Source organism: Colias eurytheme, chromosome 21 (genome assembly GCF_061535395.1).
Source record: "Colias eurytheme isolate Ceu_HAF_F1 chromosome 21, ilColEury1 Martin Lab GWU primary, whole genome shotgun sequence".
Classification (NCBI taxonomy): Eukaryota; Metazoa; Arthropoda; class Insecta; order Lepidoptera; family Pieridae; genus Colias; species Colias eurytheme.
The window spans coordinates 10,427,151-10,450,771 of NC_143000.1; the positions used below are offsets into that span (position 1 = coordinate 10,427,151).

At 35.2% G+C, this 23,621-nt stretch overlaps 1 protein-coding gene across 1 annotated transcript; it reads right to left on the reverse strand.

Annotated features, from left to right (window-relative positions):
* Nucleotides 1-4,100: 4,100 nt before the first annotated feature.
* Nucleotides 4,101-14,433, reverse strand: LOC149899407 (uncharacterized). Its single transcript, XM_090114658.1, has 8 exons — nt 14,268-14,433; nt 9,983-10,170; nt 8,539-8,659; nt 7,230-7,376; nt 6,906-7,091; nt 5,818-5,927; nt 4,439-4,603; nt 4,101-4,253 (listed from the first exon to the last, which is right to left on the reverse strand). The coding sequence occupies exons 1-8, from the start codon at nt 14,431-14,433 to the stop codon at nt 4,137-4,139; spliced, it is 1,200 nt and encodes a 399-aa protein (XP_089970784.1). The 3' UTR covers nt 4,101-4,136.
* Between the last annotated feature and the right edge of the window lie 9,188 nt (nt 14,434-23,621).

Genomic DNA, 23,621 nt, shown 5'->3' on the forward strand with positions numbered 1-23,621 from the left:
AGAAAAGGCTTCAAAGTTGAGGAGGCAGTAAACAAGCTGAGGTGGAAGGACAAGACACCTCTCAATATGTTCATGCTTACCTTTAATAACGGAGAGGAAATAAACAAAATCTATGAGATAACGTCTATATTAGGATGCAGGGTGGAAATCCATCCCTTGAAAACCTCTAAATTAGTTCCTCAGTGTAAAAGATGTCAAGCCTACGGGCACACCCAAAAATATTGCTCCAAGGATCCAAGATGTGTAAAGTGCACTGGTAAACATCTAACTAAAGATTGTAAAAAGCCAGCAGAAGAAAAGCCAAAGTGTGTGCATTGTGGCGCTCCACATCCTGCGAACTATAGAGGATGCATGGTAGCAAAAGAAATGCAGACGCTTAAAAATAAAGCGACAAAAAAACTAAATATCCCAAATCAGCGGAAAACAGCAGATACAAAAGTGGTTCCAGCTGTGAAAGAAAGCAGGCAAGTAAGTAAGCACATCACTTTTGCACAAATCGCGAGTGGTAACCAGACGAAAGGAAGCAACCAAATGAAAGACAGCGTTGAAGGAAAACTCAACCAAATTTTAAGCCTTATGTCCACATTTGACGAGAGACTAAGGAAACTGGAAAGTAGCAATAGAAATGCTACATCTACTGCCAAAAAATGACTCAAATACTTAGCATAATGGAATGGAATGCCAATGGGCTTCTTAAACACCACAATGAATTACAAATTGTCCTTGAAATAGAAAATATTGACGTGTGCTTAGTATCGGAAACACACTTCACCAAACAATCATACATTAAATTTAAAGGTTACAAAGTATATCTTGCACTTCACCCAAATAATACAGCTAGAGGTGGAAGTGCAGTGATAATAAAAGAAAAGTTGAAGCACTATGAAATAAGTAAAATCGAAGAACAAGAAGTACAGGCCGTAACAGTATGCGTTGAAACCAAACGTGGTCCTGTATCTATATCAGCCTTGTATTTCCCACCGAGAGAATCTTTTAATAAAGAGAAATACGTTAGCCTTCTCAAGAGTTTTGGCGACAGATTTATTGTTGGTGGTGACTTTAACGCCAAACATACCCATTGGGGCTCCAGGTTGATTACACCTAAAGGCAAAGAACTTCTAAGTGCCATGAAATATATGAACTGTAACTTTGCATCTACGGGCATACCAACCTATTGGCCTACAGATCCAAACAAAATACCCGACCTATTGGATTTCTTTATATATAAAAATATATCATCTAACTATTTAGATATAAAGAGTATGAACGATATGAGTTCAGACCACTCGCCCATAATTCTTAAATTATGTATAAATATTATAAATAAGAATAATAACCTAAGATTAGTAAATAAGAAAACAGACTGGAACAGTTTTAGAATCGACTTGGACACACATATAAAACTTAATATACCATTAAAAAATCCAGAACAACTTGACATTGAAGTCGAAAAATTTATGGTAGACATACAACAAGCAGCATGGAGAAACACACCAGATAGTCACCCTTGTCACAGGGGAGCAGTCTACCCGAAGAACATTATCGAACTTTTACGTGAAAAGAGAAAACAGAGAAACCGGTGGCACCAAACTCGTTTTCCTGGTGATAAAAAGCTACTAAATAATCTCACAAAACAGCTACAAAGAGAGATACAAAAACTAAATGACGCTAATATGACGTCATATCTCAAAAAACTGACTAACGATCGCTGCACAGACTACTCACTCTGGAAAGCTACGAAACATATGAATAGACCCGTTCTGCATATTCCACCAATTAAGGAAGAAAATGGAAAATGGGCTATCCACAATGAACAAAAAGCTAAAAGATTTGCGCAACATCTGGAAAATATCTTTAAGCCATATGATGATGACGCAAATGAACTACCTGAAGATCAAAACCTTAATGAAGAATTACAAATAAAGTCTGTAACACCCAAAGAAATCTCCAACGAAATTAAGTTTAGTATTAACCCAAAAAAATCTCCGGGGTTTGACTTAATCACAGGCGAAATAATGCATAATTTGCCTCGCAAAGCTATAATCAAATTAACAACACTCTTTAACGCTGCATTTAGGTTGAAATATGTGCCTAATTTGTGGAAAGTTGCTGAAGTTATTATGATATTAAAGCCAGGAAAACCGCCAAACGATGTAACATCATATCGACCGATCTCGTTGCTACCAATAGTATCAAAACTTTTTGAAAAACTGTTACTTAAACGGATCATGCCAATACTTGATGAGAAGAAAATAATTCCAGAACACCAATTTGGATTTAGAAAGAAACACTCCACAATAGATCAAGTTCACAGATTAACAAATGTCATCGAAAAAGCGTTTGAAGAAAAGAAAGTCTGTTCAGCAGTGTTTTTAGATGTCGCACAGGCTTTTGATAAGGTTTGGCACAAAGGTCTCATTCATAAAATAAGAACAATGCTACCAAAACAAATTTCAGATATCTTAGAATCGTATATAACCAATCGAGTCTTTAGAGTTCGACAAGACGATGCCTTCTCGGACCTCAAGGAAATACGAGCTGGTGTGCCACAAGGAAGTGTTTTAGGTCCCATCCTATACCTTTTGTACACGTGTGACATCCCAGTATTAGAAAAAAACATTACTGCAACATTTGCTGACGACACTGCTATCATGGCCACAGGCATCACTTACCAGGAAGCAGGAGATAAAGTCCAAGAAGCTGTGAACCAGGTCTATGAATGGACTCGGAAATGGCGGATAAGATTGAACGAATCAAAATCCGTTCACATAAATTTTACAAACAAAAGAACACAGATTGTCCCGATACTCCTTAATGGCCAACAAATACCTTATGCTAACACGGCGAAATACCTTGGTATGACGCTTGACGCTAAGCTACGCTGGAAGGCTCACGTCAAGAAGAAGCGAGAAGAATTAGGCTTGCGCTATAAGAAATTGTATTGGCTTCTCGGAAGATACTCCCAGTTGTCGATACATAATAAGCTTCTCATATACAAACAAGTCCTCATGCCAGTATGGACGTATGGTATTCAGCTGTGGGGCTGTACCAAAAAAAGCAACATTAACATAATACAACGTTTCCAAAATAAAGTACTGAGAGACATTGTAAATGCCCCCTGGTACATCCGTAATGGTGACCTCCACCGTGACCTAAAAGTGGACACCGTGGACAAAATTGTTCAAAAACATGCAGAAGCTCATCAACATCGACTTCATCATCACGTGAATGTTGAGGCTATCCAGCTCCTTGATACCACGGACCTAGTGCGAAGACTAAAAAGGACTAAACCTTTTGAGTTAGTGTAGTGATAAGTGAAAAGTGAACAGTGACAATTATCTGTATACCAAAGCACACGAGCAAAGTGACTTACTTCCCCTTAACAGACACTAAGCAAGTGACAATGGACACTCTCTTAGAATAAGTTATTTAGAAATTTAGGTTAACATAAAATTACTTATTAGTCTTGTAGGCTAGATTGTAATTTATATAAGGTGCTATTTTAATTAGCAACCTTATTTAATAAAAAAAAAAAAAAAAAAAAATACGTATAGTATCGAGTATGTGCATGCTAACCCTATGTTCACACGCAGTCACAGTTTTTTTGCAAGTCTCTAACGAAGCGGTTTTTTGCATGATTCGGTTATGTGGTACCGTACCTCTTATTTCCAGACAATTTTTTTTTATTTCGACCAAAAAAAGACAATATACATAAAACGTACTGATAATATTATATCCTTATATCATTCTGAAATATACATTATACTTAAAACTGCTTACTTGCGTAACCACCAAGTGTGGTATAATAGTGGTAAGTAACTAATTTCTTTGTTTTTGTTTCTTATTTCAAATTTTCTTTTGTTTTAGGCACCTAGTTTAGGCACCGGTCTCAAACTTAATTCTTTGTAATGATATGTGTAAACTAATCCTTTCCTTATTTTCATTTTACTCGTCGGGGAACGCATATCCCAGAAGCAAAAATACCTATAAAAAAATTCCACCTTGTATATTACAAGTTATGCAACAAGTAGGCATGAAGTAGGTAATATCATATTTAGGATTAAATGAAACAAACAATTATTGTCATACACAGTTTTATTTTATTACTCATGAAATAATAATTATTGTTCGAAAAATTACATAGAAGTGATATTGAAGGGCAAGGGCTGGATATCCTGATTGCTGGTAGACTGAAAACTGACTATCTTGAACTGCAACTCCACGAGTGCGTACGTCATCACAATACTGAACGTCTGAAATATAAAACCCATTTTAATAATAATTTGCAATCTCACGACTGAAAACGGGCCTCACAGACTGGCATTACATGTATTAGTAACGGGCCAAGCGCAGAGTGCCGCGCTCTGTTCGGCTTGAGATAGCCAGCAGCTGCTGCGCGCGCGGTATATACTGCGGTATATACAGGTACACAACTCACAGTGAGCAGCAGCGCGCGCGAGTAGTGCAGCATGCCGAACGGCGCGACGGGCGCGGCGTGCGCCAGCAGCTGCTGCGCGCCCAGCTCCAGCTCCTCGCACAGCAGCTCGCCGCAGCCCGTCCACTGGTACATCACTTTGGCCATTATGCATTTTAGTTTCGTTTTCTGCGGGTCATAATTGGAACTATTACACACGGTGATTGATTTACGTTCGAAAATTCTTAGTCAAATCATCTGGTAGGTCACCTAAAAATATGCCGAAAGTTTAAAAAAACCGGCCAAGTGCGAGTCGAATATTGTAAAAATTTCATCTATCACGTTCTAGCTATCGCCACAATATAGCCCGGTCAATTTAAACCAAAAAATGAGGGTACTACTACATAAAGTCCCAACAGGCTGAATTTCTGTGAAGTTGTTGAAAACATAATTATAAACAATGTCTAAAAGTTCCCCATCATTCCCCTGTAAGCTAAAACTTTTATTCACGGTCAAAGGTCAAAAAAATGAGTTTTTCGCGATTTTCAGCAAAACGGTAAGTTTTATCATAAAGTACCTCAGGCAAAGATTGTAGATCATAAAATTGTCTATAAAAAATGTATCAATACTTTTTTTCTTACGAGCCACCGTTTCTAAGATATAACGATTCAAAAAGTTATATAAGTTTTTATAGTCATACTCGTCATACTCGTCATACGTCATACATACACAGTCGTATTTTTTCTGTAATAACTTTATTATACTTAACTACATATTCTATAATGGCACACACAAACTGTTCTGTGAATGGATGTAAATCTAGATCGAAATCCCAGAAGCAAACAATATTTTAGCTATAGACTGTATTTGTATCTGTACAATTTAAATCAATGCTATGTATATATTTTCCTCATTATTTTCTTATCAGAATCTTCGTCCGAATGCGAATGCATTACATAGTTGAATTTTATAATAGTCACGTAAATATTTAGCAGTGCAATTTATGTCATTATATATTTATGAACAAATAAATTACATCTGATTTAATAATCGCAATTATTTTGAATGTATATATGAATAAATGGTTACATCATAATTGTAATAATTACAATTGTTTAATTTCCCCTTTTGTTGCAACCTTAGCATATTTTCGTGTGGCAGCGTAAAAATTCGAAAAGTGCACCTAAAAATATAGAAAATCATCATTTTCAAAAACTTTACCAGAAAATTTTGTCATTGATTGACATGTACATCGGTAGTACAGTGATGATGCATGATATCATCACTGTTGTTGGCAATTTCGAATTTCCCTTAAATTTTTAAACTTTAATCATCATCAACATCATCATCATGAAGAAAACAGTGGCTAAGAAATAAGACTACGTAAATGTCGCTAGTGATACCTCATTGTTGATTTGATGAAATGATTCATAGAAGAGTATGGGTCTCAGCACCTGCAGCGTGATCCAGACTGAGTGGCGCGATATGTACCACCAGTCAGCATTCTTATATCCTGTAAAATAATATTTATAAACACCATTCTGTACGCTTAAGGCCCTGCGCAGACGGCACACTTTTTGTGCGATCGAGTCTGCGGCGCACAAAAAGTCTGCATGGCGCGCAAAAAGTCGGTCGCGGATTTTTCACAGACTCAACGCACACGACGCACATCTTCGATCATTTTGTCGGCAGAGCTGTAGGGACGTAGACGCTATGGAAATCGTGTAAAGTGTGCGCCGTCTGCGTTAGCGCGCGTTGAAGCAAACGTTCAATTCTTTTCACACACTTTTGTGCGGAGCGGCGCGGTGCGGTCTGCCCGAATTACACGGATTTTTTGTGCGCCGGACTTTTTGCGCGTCGTGTGCGTTACTGCATATAATTTCATAGGTTCTATTTTCACAGACTAAAAAGTGCGTCACGGATAGTCTGTCGTCTGCGCATGGCCTAAGGCCCTGCGCAGACGGCACACTTTTTGTGCGATCGAGTCTGCGGCGCACAAAAAGTCTGCATGGCGCGCAAAAAGTCGGTCGCGGATTTTTCACAGACTCAACGCACACGACGCACATCTTCGATCATTTTGTCGGCAGAGCTGTAGGGACGTAGACGCTATGGAAATCGTGTAAAGTGTGCGCCGTCTGCATTAGCGCGCGTTGAAGCAAACGTTCAATTCTTTTCACACACTTTTGTGCGGAGCGGCGCGGTGCGGTCTGCCCGAATTACACGGATTTTTTGTGCGCCGGACTTTTTGCGCGTCGTGTGCGTTACTGCATATAATTTCATAGGTTCTATTTTCACAGACTAAAAACACGGATAGTCTGTCGTCTGCGCAGGGCCTAAGGGGACGCAAACGCCGACCTGAGTCACTGCCTATGGTGCTACTGGCTAACAAGTGTCTTTACCTAAAAAATTATTTTCCCAGTAACTAATTGTCAGATTTCTGAGTTTTTTATGTCTAACCACCAAAAAAAACTGAATTGTCATAGGTACTTACCATTCGTTATAAAATGAATTGCAACAAAAGAGCTCGTGTCTATCATGGTAAAGATGTTAAAAACGAAGACTACGACACAGAAGAGGCCCGTGTGGTTGATCATCTGAGTGCTGACGTCACAAACGGTCAGGAAGCGACGGTTCAGCTCCCGGAGACAGCGCTTGGCTTCCTCCTTGTTATCGTCCTCTAAAAAATTATATCGTGCTATTCCAATTATCATATTGTACATACCTATCGTTTCATTAAAAGCAACACTAGATAATTTATTTATTTATTTACTAAAAAGTAAAAACGTATTCCGTAGCTTACATAACCCAAACCGACCTGCATATATCAACCGCTGCAAATCTTTAGCTATTGCCTCTAAACCTTTGTGAATCTCAAAATAAAGCATTGCAACTTGAATCATCATCATCGTAAGCATTATGTACTTCATGTACCCAAAGCATTTCAACATTGTCACATCACCAGCTAGAAGTAATCATTATAGTAAAAATAGGTAATTAGCTTTGTTACTGCATTTAAGCATAGTGGATAAACACTGAGAAGATAGTTTCTTGAACAATATAAGTTGTATGTTTCTATAAGTACCTATGTTTGTTTCTTCTAACTCCTCCACGCAAAACTGCTGAACCGATTTTGATGAAATTTGGCACACATGGCCTACTTATTTCAGTGCAAGCAGGTGTAAACAGGTAAGTCAAAATAGGTGAAAAAAAAGCATACCTAGGCATATTCTGTGTATCAAAAACTATCAGTCAAATAAATTTCATTTGATTATCAAAAGTATGAAGGTGATGAAAAAAATCGATAAAAGTTAATTTAATTAAAAATAGCCATGACCACTTTTCGATATGCATATTTGTTTATAAAAAATACGTCTCATCTGGTTATCAGATCGGTGAAGGACGATCTCCCACGGGCTCTCCTACTATTATAGTATATACTAATTCTAATTTAACTGAACTGTAAGCTTTACTTACCGCAAAGTAAAATTATATTTGCACGTCTAGACTACAAAATCACTACATAGTATAAAATGAAGTCGCTTTCTCTGTCCCTATGTCCCTTTGTACGCTTAAATCTTTGAAACTACGCAACGGATTTTGATGCGGTTTTTTTTAATAGATAGAGTGTTTCAAGAGGAAGGTTTATATGTATAATAACATCCATTAAATAGCAGAGAAGTACTGTTATTTTTGAGGTTTCTAAAGTGATGTCGTAAAAAATTACATTTTTTCCGCTTACATTGCAAACGCAGGCTGAACCCTAAGAGTTTTGTCAAAATAATGTACTAAGTATTGTACACATTGAAAAGGTCTACAGAAAAGTCCGTGATGGTATATGTCTATCTCTTATGGATAACCCACAATAACTTTTTTTTGTCATTTACTACGTGACACACGTTACTCTCACACGTGACACACTTGGCACTTACACGTGACACACGTGTCTCTCACACGTGACACTAAAACGTGACAATCACACGTGACACTCACACGTGACACACGTGACTTTCATGTGTGTTATATGACACTCAATTTAATTGAATCCCTCCAGTTGTCCACGTCCAAAGTTCAGGTGAACGAAGTCGCGGGCATGAGCTAGTATTATTATAATACTCATTACTCACGTTGATTGTATGTTAATTCATTGCTTATATCCCACACTTGCATAGAACAATATCCGGTGACGATGATTATTAACAAAACTGAACGCTTTCTCTCCCTTGCTACATTTTCATTAGTATTTATCTGGGAAATTAACTACAATTAATATAGAGGTAAAAAATAATTTATTTGAACTTAAGGTTAATAACATTCTGTAGAAGAAGTACTTTTATCATCTATGATAACTTAATTGTAATAATATTTCTCTAAAATGTAAAACGTGACTTTGGTTATTTTATTTTATTTATTTAGGACAACTTACAAAACAGACACCATTACATGGTCACAGATATAAAAGATAGAAATAGAGGGCCGAGTGTTTTAATAAGTACCTACAAGTTGCCACGGCTTGTTAACAGACAATAAAAAATAGACGATTTATTACATAAAATGACTATTTTGATTATTAACAAAATAAATCTTAATTGAAAAAAATGTTGTGTGGTTTTAGAAACCACGGTAAAAGTGAAACTATTCGAACGGTTCCGAACACTGCTTTGTGTAGCGACTAGCGCATGTCGCGTGACGGTCGGCTGCCGAGTAGGTACCTATACCTACTCGGCAGCCGCGATACACGCGACATGCGCTACACAGACCAAAAAGTTTGAGACGATGTAATGAAAGTTTCACTTTAAAAATACATATTTAAGTTAAAAACTACATTTAACTACATTAAAAATTTAATTCATTAAAATTTAAACATTTAAATTCATAAAAATCAGTAGGAAATATAAAACATAACTCTTAGTTTAATCCACATTTAAAAAATATCGCAGCAAAATAGATAGGCACATAACATTTAAAATAGAGGTACATTAAGCAGGTACCTAATTATAATCTCACTAAAACATTAATCCTAAACAATAAAACGTAAATAATTTAAACTGCAATTACTAACCACTTATTAACAGTGTAAAATGATGTAAATAGTGTAAATAAATAAAAAGATCATTAGTAAGTAAACACACAAAACTTGACCGAGACCAATGATGTAAATCATGGAACAAATGAAGCAACAATATTATTATTAAATTTTGGAAGACTGTCTGAGAATATGTCTATTGCACGATCTTTTGACAACTTGTTATTCCACTGTATTACAATATTATTTCCTAATTATAAAATTATAATTATCTAATCATATCTAACAAAATAGTCGTCAGCTTTATATTATTATTATAGAAGTTTAGATGTAATTGTAGACTGCGCTATCAAAGAGTTAGCGAGTGAGTCTTAGCTTTTTAAATTATACTAGATAAGTTCCTATACAAATTACAATCTGAAAATTAAATATGACGTATAATAAAATGCTCTTATGAAGATGACCTACTTCCTAGACGAAGAATGTTTTTTATCTAGTAGATTAGAATTAGAAATTTAACTGTTGAAAAAATTCCACTAGCTGACCTTCTGTAAGGCTGTCAGGTATCCGAACATGCTGTGTACGAAGCTGCGCGTGCCGAGCGCGCTGGTCACCATGAGCACCAGTAGCGAGCACGACAGCGGCAGGTGCGTGAAGTCCGTCTTGGTGAGTGGCTCGCCGCGCACGTGGGTCGCGTATAGATTCATCAGGTCTAGGCTCACGACGTCTACGACTGGGAGTAACAAACCGGCTGTTATTCAGGAACTGTTGTTGTTTTGTTCGAAGAGTAACTTTTGAAAGTGAAGCATGAAAATATGGAAAACATTGTCATATAGTCCAAGATCCCAGAGCGATAAGACATAACTTATTTTCTAAAAGATGAAACTTTAAGTTCTCAGTAGTGTCTCCTGTACTTTGTATACCTGCGTGTTTGTGAAGTTTGCCCAGTGACACCTGGGCAGGTACCAGGTGAGAAAGGTGACTAAAAATAAGAGTTACTTTACTTAAATTTAGATGGCTGATTTATAGATATATTATATAGAATATCATTCTCAAATGGTATCGCAAGTATCAGACACTTTTCATGGGCCAAAACTTTTGTCAGACGCTTTAAAGCTCCACTTCCAAAAATAAATAAACTTTACTTATTTTTACCCGACTACGGCAAAGCAAAAGGAGGGTTATGATTTTGACAGGCTATGTATGTATGTATGTATGTATGTATGTATATATGTATGTATGTATGTATGTTCATCTGTTCCCTCGTAACTTCTAAACTACTTATCAGAATTCGACAAATGACATATCATTAGAAGCGTCTTAATTGTCCGCTGGTTATAGGCTATATGGGGTTTCACAAAATCTAATGTGGCGCCCTCTAGCGGACAAAACATACAGAGTAAAAAAATAAAGTTAAGATAAATATGCCGTGTTTGGTATCATTTGAAAGCTTTTTACTTGCACATTTTGAATATATATATATTACTAGCATTTGCTTGTGACTTTACCTGTATTCATGGGCTGATTGCATATAATTCACATCTTTTCGTTCATAGCTTCTTTATTAGTTCATCAATTTAACTTTTGTTTTATACTTTTTCAGCGTCGTTTTTTGTCGTAGTTGGGTTTTAGTTGTTTTACTTTTTATCTTGTTAAATGTCTGATTTTTTAATATGTTATCAACATAACTATAACAAAATTATATTTAATCAGTCAGACAAATTGGAATGACCAAAAATCCACTAAACACAAAAAATATTCGGCCGTGAGTACGAACGCGAGAGCATTATAAATGCGTTTCAGAGCGAGTGTATATACAGGGTGTAATCGTTAAGTGTGCACAGGCGATTATTCCGTAACTATTACAGATATCAAAAAACTTTAAACTGATATCGAAAGTACTTAACCTAATGAGTAAAATGGCCATAATAAATTTTTAAAAATAATACGAGAAATATCTAAAAAATTAACTTTAAACCCTCCCATACATTTAGTATGAGATATGAATATCCCATGTACATGGGTTGATCCAAAAGTAATGATAATCAATATTAAACAAGGTCATTACAGTTAAAATAATTATGTATTTCTCTAGATAGTCTTCTAACTAGATAATATACTTCGATATTTTTTTTCCTTAACTTAGAAAAAAAAAACCTTTGACTTCATCTACAAAAACCCCTCAAAATCGGCCATCACTTCGCTGTCGTCTTAAAATTTCTTGTATCGACGGTGTTTCCTGTGCCAAGGTAAGAGATAGAATTAACTAGGAGCTAGATCTTACAAACAGGGTGGGTGTTCAAGCATTTTCAATGCCGATTTTTGATTGGCAGCCATCGCAACTGACGCTTTGTGATCTGGTGCGTTGTCTTGGTGAACCAACATTCAAGACCGAAGTTTGCCATGTCTCTTTTTCTTACTAACCTACCCGCAATCTTTTAATTTGGTCTGTGTAGTAAGAGCCCTGTGTAGTAGTGGCTACCTTCTTAAAATATTCCACATTTCTTCAGCGTCCCAAAAAACTACGGCTTTAATCTATCCCACTAATTTTCACTTTGAAAATCTTCACCGTCACTTTGGAAGCTCGCATCCAGGCCATTGATTGTTTCTTGGTTTCAGCATAAACATGGTGAACCCAGGTAACGCCCATGGTCACAAATCGTGACAAAAAATTATCCTGATCTCATAAAAAATTTAGAAATTCACCCTCTAAATGTCGAATCGTTGTTTCTTCTTTTCGTCGGGAAACATTCTGGCTCGCACTGTTCACATTAAAATTAATGTTAATACTTGGAAACGTGGCCTGTAGATATAATTTTTTTGTGATAACTTAGTGATTACATGAGCAAGCATAAAACATATTTTATTTTATATTTTTATGTGCATAGGAAATACCCAATTATCATTACTTTTGGATCAACCTATACATTTAATATGAAAGATTTTAGCTTTTTTTTGTTTTTTTGGTTTTCTGCTTTAATTACTTCGCAAATTTGGAGGGAAGTTCATTTAGAAACTGTAAATAGACCTCCTCATTGTATTGCACAATAAGGACGTCACTTCGAAAATCTACTATGAATACAAAATGTATGGGAAATAAATTGTATGGGAGCGTTTAATGTAACATTTTTGGTTATTTCTCGTTTTATTTTTAAAAATTTATTATGGCCATTTTAATCATTAGGTTAAGTACTTTCGATATCAGTTTAAAGTTTTTTGATATCTGCAATAGTTACGGAATAATCGCTTGTGCACACTTAACGATTACACCCTGTATATGTGTATAGATACCCGGATCTCCTTCTTTAACTCACATTCTGTTTCAGTCTACTGTGTATGTGCGCGCAATGTATAGTATACATTATACCCGGCGCGGCGAATGATGATTCCTATGACAGTTCGTCTTAGTGATTGCTGGTATGATGGGTCGTGTCGATACTTTACTATTTTATAGGCAAAGGCGTGATTTGCATTCGGCGACGTTGGTAAAAATGTTTTTACAAATATTATAAAATTAATTTTAACTAAAATTTTTGACGTCTATTATGTTGTTGTTGTATTAATTTAAGTTTTTTAGCATAGATTAAGTAGGTAAGTAAAACGAAAGTTTTCCAAAGCATAAAAATGCGCCTTATCATTTTCACGTAATTTTTAACCCGTTTAACACAGTGTATATTATTTTATCATGAAAATGGAAGCCCCCATTTAATTTGTCTAAAAAAATTATATTATCATAAGTAAATTAACGCGAGCGGTAATGAATGAATTAATTACGCTGCGATCTTCTGTTCCATTCAATAGTGAATGAACTGAAGCTTAAGCGTGGAAAAAATGTGAACTCGTTTCCACTATCGAAATTGGTTTATCGATACTTTCCGCACTAGTCGATAAATGCCAACGATGTAAGTTTTGTAGGACGTAAACGCAAAGTCAGATTGATATAATTTCTCGTAAATGTTAAGAATGGTTATAATTCCAACGGAATATCATTGTTATGGCATAAAGCTACATAAAAATTAATAAATGCCATTTTTAGACGCCTCCAATACGTTTCTAATTTAATGGTGACGCCATTACAAGTTTGTCTCTTGAGAATAACTGTCAGTGTCATAGGAATCATCATTCGCCGCGCCGGGTATAATGTATACTATACATTGCGCGCACATACACAGTAGACTGAAACAGAATGAGAGTTAAAGAAGGAGATCCGGGTTACTATCTATACACATATATATACACTCGCTCTGAAACGCATGCATAATGCTCTCGCGTTCGTACTCACGGCCGAATATTTTTTGTGTTTAGTGGATTTTTGGTCATTCCATTTTGTCTGACTGATTAAATATAATTTTGTAATAGTTATGTTGATAACATATTAAAAAATCAGACATTTAAAAATAAGTAAAGTTTATTTATTTTTGGAAGTGGAGCTTTAAAGCGTCTGACAAAAGTTTTGGCCCATGAAAAGTGTCTGATACTTGCGATACCATTTGAGAATGATATTCTATATAATATATCTAAAAATCAGCCATCTAAATTTAAGTAAAGTAACTCTTATTTTTAGTCACCTTTCTCACCTGGTACCTGCCCAGGTGTCACTGGGCAAACTTCACAAACACGCAGGTATACAAAGTACATGAGACACTACTGAGAACTTAAAGTTTCATCCTTTAGAAAATTAGTTATGTCTTATCGCTCTGGGATCTTACTCTAATACTTCTCTATCAAAAGTTGAAACAATGCTACATTAAAAAAAAACTGCACTGTATTAGACTAGAGGAAGTGTGCTCCTATGGCACACTCCGCCGAACCGGCAAGACGGTCGCTTACTGAGCAGCGCGACCAGAACGCGTCCGTAGAGAGCGCTGCGGCTGCAGAAGCGGGCTCGGTAGCCGTCCCCGGCGCGCGCCAGTCGCACCGGCGCCACTCCCGCCGCGCGCCCGCAGCGCAGCACCACCGCCAGCGCGCCGCGCACCTGACACTCCTCCTCCCACATTCTCCCTCCCGCACTGCCACTGCAACCGAGCTCTACAGATATACACACCCAACCCACATGTTTCATTAATATACTAAAAAATAATAATATAATATTATATCCTGAGATTGTATTGTTTCAGTAAGGTTTCAATGTGCCAAATGTTGTGCTGCGCAATTGACATAATATTTAGTTTTATTCATAAAGTACTCTATTCACCATATTTTGACTTCCTACTACATATTTTTTATTTCATTGTAAGCCTGATCGCCAGGTAACTTAAACCAGCAATTTAATTTACATTAAGAATTATTTTTGCAATAGTATGGTTAGGTAAACGAGTGAACCTCTAATTAATACGGATAGTCTATCTACAAGTGCACGTGGTAAGTAAAGCAAACGACTCTATGATATATCTCTCACGAGTAATGCAAATCCCCAATTATTTTAAATCAATCGATTCACTAACACAAATACCTACATACACGTTGCACACAGGCACGGCTAGTGGTAGGGGCTAGGATGTAATATAGAAAAAAATGAGAGACCTTGTATGCATGAATGATGTTTCATGTGCCTATAACTCGGGAGGTAGGTAACTACCTATATGAACAGAAATAAATATGAAAAGTTATTAAAACACCTGGGATTACGTCCGCGTCGATATGATATGATATAAGTAAATTATTGTGCTTTCAATAATGCTATGACCACCGCCGTGATTATTTTAACATTACATGTAAGATTTGATATCGTACTCAAACATCGTTACTGTAACGATGTTTTATGCTGAAACGATTTAATCAAGTAATTTATGAAGTTTTATAATTTATTTATTTATTTATTCATTTATTCAGGAAAACATTTACAATTCTTAAATACTAGACAGTTAAAAAGAAGAAAAAAAAAACAAAATACCCTTAAAATCTAAAATTAAATTAAACAAAAATGAATACAAGAAATGTTCCCTGAAAAGGTCTTGGCTCAGCACATAGTCATAGTTCTGAGAACCATAACGCTGATATTCTGCCAAGAGTCAAGACCCATTACATACCCGTACCATACGTAAAATATAAATACTATATATAGTGTGAGAACAATATTAGCATATAATATAATAGAAAAAAGTAAGTAGGTATATACAATAAAAAAATAAAAAATAAATGAATAGATAGTTACATAAAAGTGATATGAATAAATAATATATAGATGATAAATAAATAGTAGATACATAAAATACCTACCGATCGGATAGTATCGTATCGATAGTATCGTAGTAATTTGATTTTATTTGATGATATAACTAAGTATTTTGGAGGTTTCTAATGCTACGGCCACACTACCTTACCGTCTACCGGGCTGTTACCGCAATAATTATGGCATTATATTACCGTCTAAATTACTGCATGAACTGATGTGGTTACATTACAGTTTACCTAGATATGTCGGTAATTATTGGCATTTACCGCAGCAAAAAAAAAGTTAATAATTAATATAATTATGGTTTCTGTAATAATTCATCTAGGATTCTTTCGTTTTCAAAAGGATTTTTTCTTTTTCAAATCATCTATTGTACTTGGAAATGATAAATTTTGTTTGATCCGACGCCACGCATCATTGTGTACACTGCGATTTTTATAGTTCTTCTGTCGGGTATCCCAAAGAGAAGAATTCCAAGAATTCCAAAAATTAGCGCCATCGAGCGCTTTTTCATTTGACCACTCCATGTCGGTCGATACGTGCGTCGCCGGTGAGCTCATATTGCACACTGGACAAACGGAAGTGTGGCCGCATACGCAATAATTACCGCGGTAATCTTCTTTGATGTGCGAAAGAATACCGCCGCCGGAGCTATTGCTTACCGCCATTTGTCATATTGATTGGCATTATAGAATTATGGCCATAAGTCGTGGTTACACCTAGGTGTTGTTAAAGTTGTGGCAATAATTATTGGCATATCAGTGTGCAATATGAGCTCACCGGCGACGCACGTATCGACATGGAGTGGTCAAATGAAAAAGCGCTCGATGGCGCTCGAATTTTTGGAATTATATTCTAATCCGAACCGTCTCTTTGGGATACCCGACAGAAGAACTATAAAAATCGCAGTGTACCTACTACACATCGATTTTTATGTCGGATCAAACAAAATTTATCATTTCCAAGTTTAATAGATGATTTGAAAAAGAAAAAATAATCCTTGATGAATAGGCTATTTGACAAGGTTTTGAAAACTGTCTCAAATTATTAAGATACGTTTATAGACCACACAAAACACAAGTTTCTTAATTTTTTGTAGTTATTAATTGAGAAAATGGAAAATAAAAACATGATATTCAAATATGCCGCCAAAACACAATTTTGAAGAATATGGCGTCTCGCGACCATGGTGACGTCACAGCGGCGTAAACATCAACTTGCTCCTAGTACTTATTGTTCGTTTTTGTTTTAATTATAGTATAATTAAGTTAATCTGTTTAAAAACCAGAAAATGAGTTCTTATAGATAGTGTGTAATTCCTGGATGAAGAAATACAACTATTAAAACCCCTGACAAACTATTTATATGTGCTCCAAAAGATATAAAAATGCGTAGAAAGTGGTTGCAGTTAGCTCGCAGAAATCCAAGTGATATTAGATATATCAATTAAAACAGTTATATTTTTTTGTGAAGACCACTTCGAATTTTGTGTTGAATACCTAGTAGGCAGTTTATTTTATTTGCAACTAGCGGTCCGCCCCGGCTTCGCCCGTGGTACATATTTACGTTTTCTCTACATAAAAACCATCCTCGTACTTCAAGGAATATAATAAAAAAAGAATTATCGAAATCGGTTCAGCCGTTCTCGAGTTATGCGCTTACCAACACATTTTGCGATTCATTTTTATATATAAGAAGATACATAGTATAAATCGTCTCATTACTTACCTGCTTGAGGTTAGATAATGATATATTATATAAATTGATGATGACGTGTTTGTATTGATATTGAAAATAATCAATACAAACACGTCAATCCTATAAACTGGAGGGCTGAAATGAAAAACAAAGTGCATAACCTAAAAAATGTATACTTCATAATTATTGTGCTATTGTGATTCATGTTTGTAGGTAAATTTAACTAAAAAGGTAATGAACGACGACTGAAATATTAACTTACGTAGCTGTTTTCACATTTCTCAATTCAAAAATCTGGGTTGTTTTTAAAGAACATGCCAACCATTATAGCGTCCACATTAGGTAGATTTCTACTGTTTGCCTTTTCGAAATTTGGTTCCATGACAAACAAAAATAACACATAAAGAACAAAACTGATTACAGACACCTTGAATCACAAGAAATAAGTTATACAAGAAACAAAACCAAAAGCGAAATTCAGCAACGACGTGAGTAAACGTTGGGATCACTTGTTATTTACGCCGCTGTGACGTCATGGCAGATGCAGCCAATCATGGATGTTTTCGGTCACGTGGTAATTTAAAAAAATATGATGTTTTTTCTCGACGATTTATAAATAAATAAGTTATTATTTATATCATTTATTAATTTAAATCGCTTCAAAAACCTTATATACATATGGATTACACAAAAAAGTAATTTATTTTTTATACTGTCAAATAGCCTATTATTACAGAAACCATATTAATTAACTACTATGTTTTGCTGCGGTAAATGCCAATAATTACTGGCATATCTAGGTAAACTCTAGTGTAACCACATCAGTTCATGCAGTAATTAAGACGGTAATTTAAGGACGCTGTCACAAATCTGCGTTACTCAAAGAACAATGCCCATTTTTCACCTGAACATGTATAGAAATGAAACAAATCTTAAAATTTAGCTTATTTTATTGTGAACTCATTACGCTTATCATTTTTTTATCAGAGACGTAGGAAAAAAAGATTTTTGTTATTTTTCTAAACTCGTACAAACTTCTTAAAAAATGAAATTATGGTTTTTGAACGTTATCTGTAGAGTTGCTACGTTCCGTTTTACTTGCTGGCGAGTGACGACTGGAGACTGACTTTTACTATTTTAACTAGTTTTATTACTGTTTGTTATATTTTAAGTACTTAATTCTTTTACCTAAATAGTAAAATATTATGAACATTTATTAAAGTCAAGTAAAAAATAATACGAACATTATCAGTTTACGTTTAATTATGATGATGATAGAGTGAAACGGATTGTTTTGACGTTTGACAGCCGCCTGTCATATTCGAATCGGCGCAGTCTCTTTCGTTTTGCGTTTACGTCTCGTTAATAGGTAGAATTAATAGGTAGAATGATATAATTAATTAACTTTTAAATACCTACTTGGTACATATGTACTGCCTACATATTTCCATAGCTATTTGTGTTGATAATTTGCCCGCGACAATTCCTAACCTACAAAGTAGTAATTCGTATTTTTTAAAATTCCTGGCGTTTAACTGGTAAAAGTGAAAACAGGGAATTATTCCCTAATCAAGCACGCAGTATTCCTGCTATACTTGCGGTCTATACATAAACTTTCTTTATCAGGTTTTCAAATGTATGGAAGGTGGGCATTGTCCTTTAGGTATCTAACGACGTAACTTTGTTCGCGGCAATATCACGCTCACGTAAACATAGCGCATTCCATTTTATAGACCATCTTCATACTTGATATTATTTTTAATTTTTGATATTATGTATTTTTATTGAAATTGATTCCAGAAGATTACTAGGAACTTTAAAAATTCATTTTGTTACTTTTATTAGTAGGTACGATCCTAATAAGTATGTTAGTATATTCAAACAACTTAAAAAAGTGTGACTATTTTACATCATTATTTCATTGAATAATAATCTATGAATTGTATACAATATCAAAGCTTTTTAAGAAATGTAGAATTATTATCATACATATGATGTTACCGGCACTGTATTAAATCCGGCATTGTATACAATTCTTAGTAAATGTATGTTATTCCGAAAAATAGTCGAAATGAAATAAATTATAGGTATTCGTCACATAACACATTACCTAGGATACTCTTAAATCTGAACTTTTCCTACGTAGCAAACACATTTGCAAGTGTGGGTAGTTTTTGGGGTAGCTATTAACCAATATGAGGTCAAAACTAAAATCCAAGATGGCGCCGACGAAAATTTTACATCTTTTCGTCATGGGTGTCATTTTCAAGATTTTGGAGTAGCTCTTAACAAATATGAGGTCAAAACTAAAATCCAAGATGGCGCCGACGAAAATTTTACATCTTTTCGTCATGGGTGTCATTTTCATGGTTTTTGGGGTAGCTATTAACTAATATGAGGTCAAAACTAAAATCCAAGATGGCGCCGACGAAAATTTGACTTTTTTTCGTGATGGGTGTCATTTTCATGGTTTTTGGGGTAGCTATTAACGAATATGAGGTTAAAACCAAAATCCAAGATGGCGCCGACGAAAATTTGACTTTTATCGTGATGGGTGTCATTTTCATGGTTTTTGGGGTAGCTATTAACGAATATGAGGTTAAAACCAAAATCCAAGATGGCGCCGACGAAAATTTGACATCTTTTCGTCATAGGTGTAATTTTCTTAATAATAAAGAAGTAAACTAAAATAAAATAACAGATTTTCGTCGGCGCCACCTTGGATTTTATTTTTGACCTCATATTGGTTAATAGCTACCCCAAAAACCATGAAAATGACACCCATGACGAAAAGATGTAAAATTTTCGTCGGCGCCATCTTGGATTTTATTTTTGACCTCATATTGGTTAATAGCTACCCCAAAAACCATGAAAATGACACCCATGACGGAAAGATGTAAAATTTTCGTCGGCGCCATCTTGGATTTTATTTTTGACCTCATATTGGTTAATAGCTACCCCAAAAACCATGAAAATGACACCCATGACGAAAAGATGTAAAATTTTCGTCGGCGCCATCTTGGATTTTATTTTTGACCTCATATTGGTTAATAGCTACCCCAAAAACCATGAAAATGACACCCATGACGAAAAGATGTAAAATTTTCGTCGGCGCCATCTTGGATTTTAGTTTTGACCTCATATTAGTTAATAGCTACCCCAAAAACCATGAAAATGACACCCATGACGAAAAGATGTAAAATTTTCGTCGGCGCCATCTTGGATTTTAGTTTTGACCTCATATTAGTTAATAGCTACCCCAAAAACCATGATAATGACACCCATGATGAAAAGATGTAAAATTTTCGTCGGCGCCATCTTGGATTTTATTTTTGACCTCATATTGGTTAATAGCTACCCCAAAAACCATGAAAATGACACCCATGACGAAAAGATGGCAAATTTTCGTCGGCGCCATTTTGGATTTAAGTTTTGTCAAATTGCTTTACCCCACCAATCCGTTCAACAACCCATAAAAAAAGAGGATCTCAGTCAACATAATTTTTAAAACATAATTTTAAATTACAAATAACTGGAATATGAAACTTATACAGTTTACTCTTATAAAGTATCAAATATTTCAAATCACGAAAACGACAGTATACGCACAATAATCTTTTTCTAATTCGTTTTTATTTTTGGGACGAGGAGCGATACACCCGTCCTTCCAAGAGCGCTTCTGAGCGCGGTCTGACGACCCGCGAGAGCAAAATGTATGAAGAAATCGACAAGTATTTTTAATTTAGCTTATAATTGAAATAAAATTTTGATTTAGATACAAAAAAATTATCACAATCTATAAAGGACTATATATCCCTCAATAATTTATAGGTAAGAAGATAGATTAGGCTTTTAATTTTCTTAAAAGTGTACCGGTTTAGACCCCATTTTTTTGCATTTTATGCGATCATTGTGCTGGGAAAATCGTATTTCAGTGACAATTTTGTATGACGTCGTACAATTTTTATAAGATGATCGTATCATGGGCGTAGCCACGGTGGGGCAGGGTGGGGCACTTGCCCCACCCTGGCTCTGATCTGGAAGGTACCTAACCAAATGTAAAAAACGTAATTATCTAGGTAGTTAGGTACTGACTACAAAACTTAATATCCGTTAAAAAATTCTCACTCGAAAGTTGTCAGTCGACTCAAAAAAAAATGCGATCTAAACAAAAAGCTTGCGCTTCTATGTTACATGATTTAAAGTTTAAACCACTTTTGGTGCCAAAAAAAGTAGTGTAGTATTGTTACCCCATTCAAAGCTGTTTTTATTTAGCCAAATTCGCACTAAATTTCCCATCCAATTTCACTTTTGTTTTAGGATAAGTTACTGACCATAAAAGCACAAAATGCTGACAGATCCAGGTGGAGCTACGCTCGCAATCTTACATAAAAGTTTTCGGCAGATATCTCGGAAACTATCCATTTTAAGGCAAAAAATATTGGGAATTTTTTGTAGGTAGTAAAATTTTACACCTTTTATACCTTGTAAACTTTATGTAAAACTTTCCGTTTACGATTTATGGCCTATTTAATGAGCCGGTTAATCATCTTTGGCAAGTAACTCTTTAAATATTGGATTTATCAATCATTAATATATTATACACTAGCTTTCCGCCTGCGGCTTCGCCCGCGTTTTCAAAGAAAAACCCGCATAGTTCCCGTTCCCGTGGGATTTCCGGGATAAAACCTAGCCTATGTTACTCGTGGATAATGTAGCTTTCGAATGGTGAAAGAATTTTTAAAATCGGTCCAGTAGTTTATGAGCCTATTCATTACAATCAAACAAACAAACAAACAAAGTTTTCCTCTTTATAATATTAGTGTAGATAGATATGCATTATCTATTTATTAAGATAACTTTATTTGAAACTTTTTTTTCCTTATATCCTTTTTGAGTATTTAACGTTTGGCGATAAAATAGTAAATTTCAAGGTACCTATGTATGTTTCGTATATATGTAGGTATAATATTTCGTACATATGTTTCGTATATATTCTAAATAATATTGAGTAGTTATTTTATATTCGGATGCCATAATAAAATAAAGGAAAATATTTTAAAAAATGTATTAAAAATTTTCTATAAGTAAAAAAAAATCAAAAATTTTGCCGTTTCGGAAACGGTGAAAATCTACTTGCATTGGAAATTTCTTCTTCGTTTTTATTACATCCGTAAAAAAGCTTTTGGCCTGCCACGTCACCCGCCGAGCCTCGGCATTTCTACATTATACGTGGAACAACTCAATAAATATGGGCACTAGAAAAAAAAAATTCAATCAAAACTTGTAGAGAATAAAGTGACCTAAAAACTATGTACATACATGCATTTTATTCATTAATCCAATATTTTAACGATCAACCGGTTCATCAAATAGGCCATAAACCGTAAATAGTGTTTTACAAAAAATTTTACATGGTATAAAATATGCGAAATTTAACTTTCTACAAAAAAGTCTAAGCAACTTTTGCCCTAAAGTGGATAGTTTTCGAGATATCGGTCAAAAACTATAAGATTGCGAGCAATGCTCCACCTGGATCTGTCTGCATTTTGTGTTTTTATGGTCCATAAGTGACCATTAACCTAAAACAAACATGAAATTGGAAGTGCAAGGTTTTGCTTTATTTACTGAGTTATTTAAAATGGTTCATTTTTATATTTACATAGACCTATTTTTTATGGTAAAAAGGAATCATATTATTGTATTAGACGGATAAACTATATAATATAGGGATGAAATTTGCAACATAAACGGCTGTAGGTATCTTTTGTTTGTTTTGATTTATTCATCATTATTTCTGCTTGATACCGCCACGTGACTTGAAAAAAAAAAGTATTTTTAGACAGACAGACGCACAACAAAGTCTGCTGTCGGTTTGTCTGTCAACACACTTTTTCTCAGGAACGCGTAGAGTTATCAAACTGAAATTTATATCGAATACTCAAGTCTACGGTCTCTTAAAGCTGTGAAAAAATCAAACTTACAACGCAATCAAAAGATACAGCCAAGCAAGGAATCGCAAGACGCAAGGGAATCAAAACCTACATTGTACCTACAGCTTCCCGTGAACACAGAGTCTTGAAATTTGGTTAAAAGCAATGTCTTATAGCACAGATAAAGGAAAAATTGCTAAAACATACATTTTAGAGTTACAACATAATAAAAAGTAGGTTTATTCGGAGCCCTCGGTGCGCGACTCCGACTCGCACTTGGCCGGTTTTTTTTTGCCCCACCCTGTGCCCATGGCTAGCTACGCCCATGGATCGTATAACTGAATATATTATCTTTAAATTAAGATATTACTTTGTTCT

Coding starts and splice junctions, on each gene's coding strand:
- LOC149899407 (XM_090114658.1), bottom strand. CDS start 14,433: ATGTGGGAGGAGGAGTGTCAGGTGCGCGGCGCGCTGGCGGTGGTGCTG. Junction 10,171..14,267: donor CGTTCTGGTCGCGCTGCTCA/GTAAGCGACCGT, acceptor TGTTACTCCCAG/TCGTAGACGTCGTGAGCCTA. Junction 7,092..7,229: donor GCAGCGGTTGATATATGCAG/GTCGGTTTGGGT, acceptor ATAATTTTTTAG/AGGACGATAACAAGGAGGAA.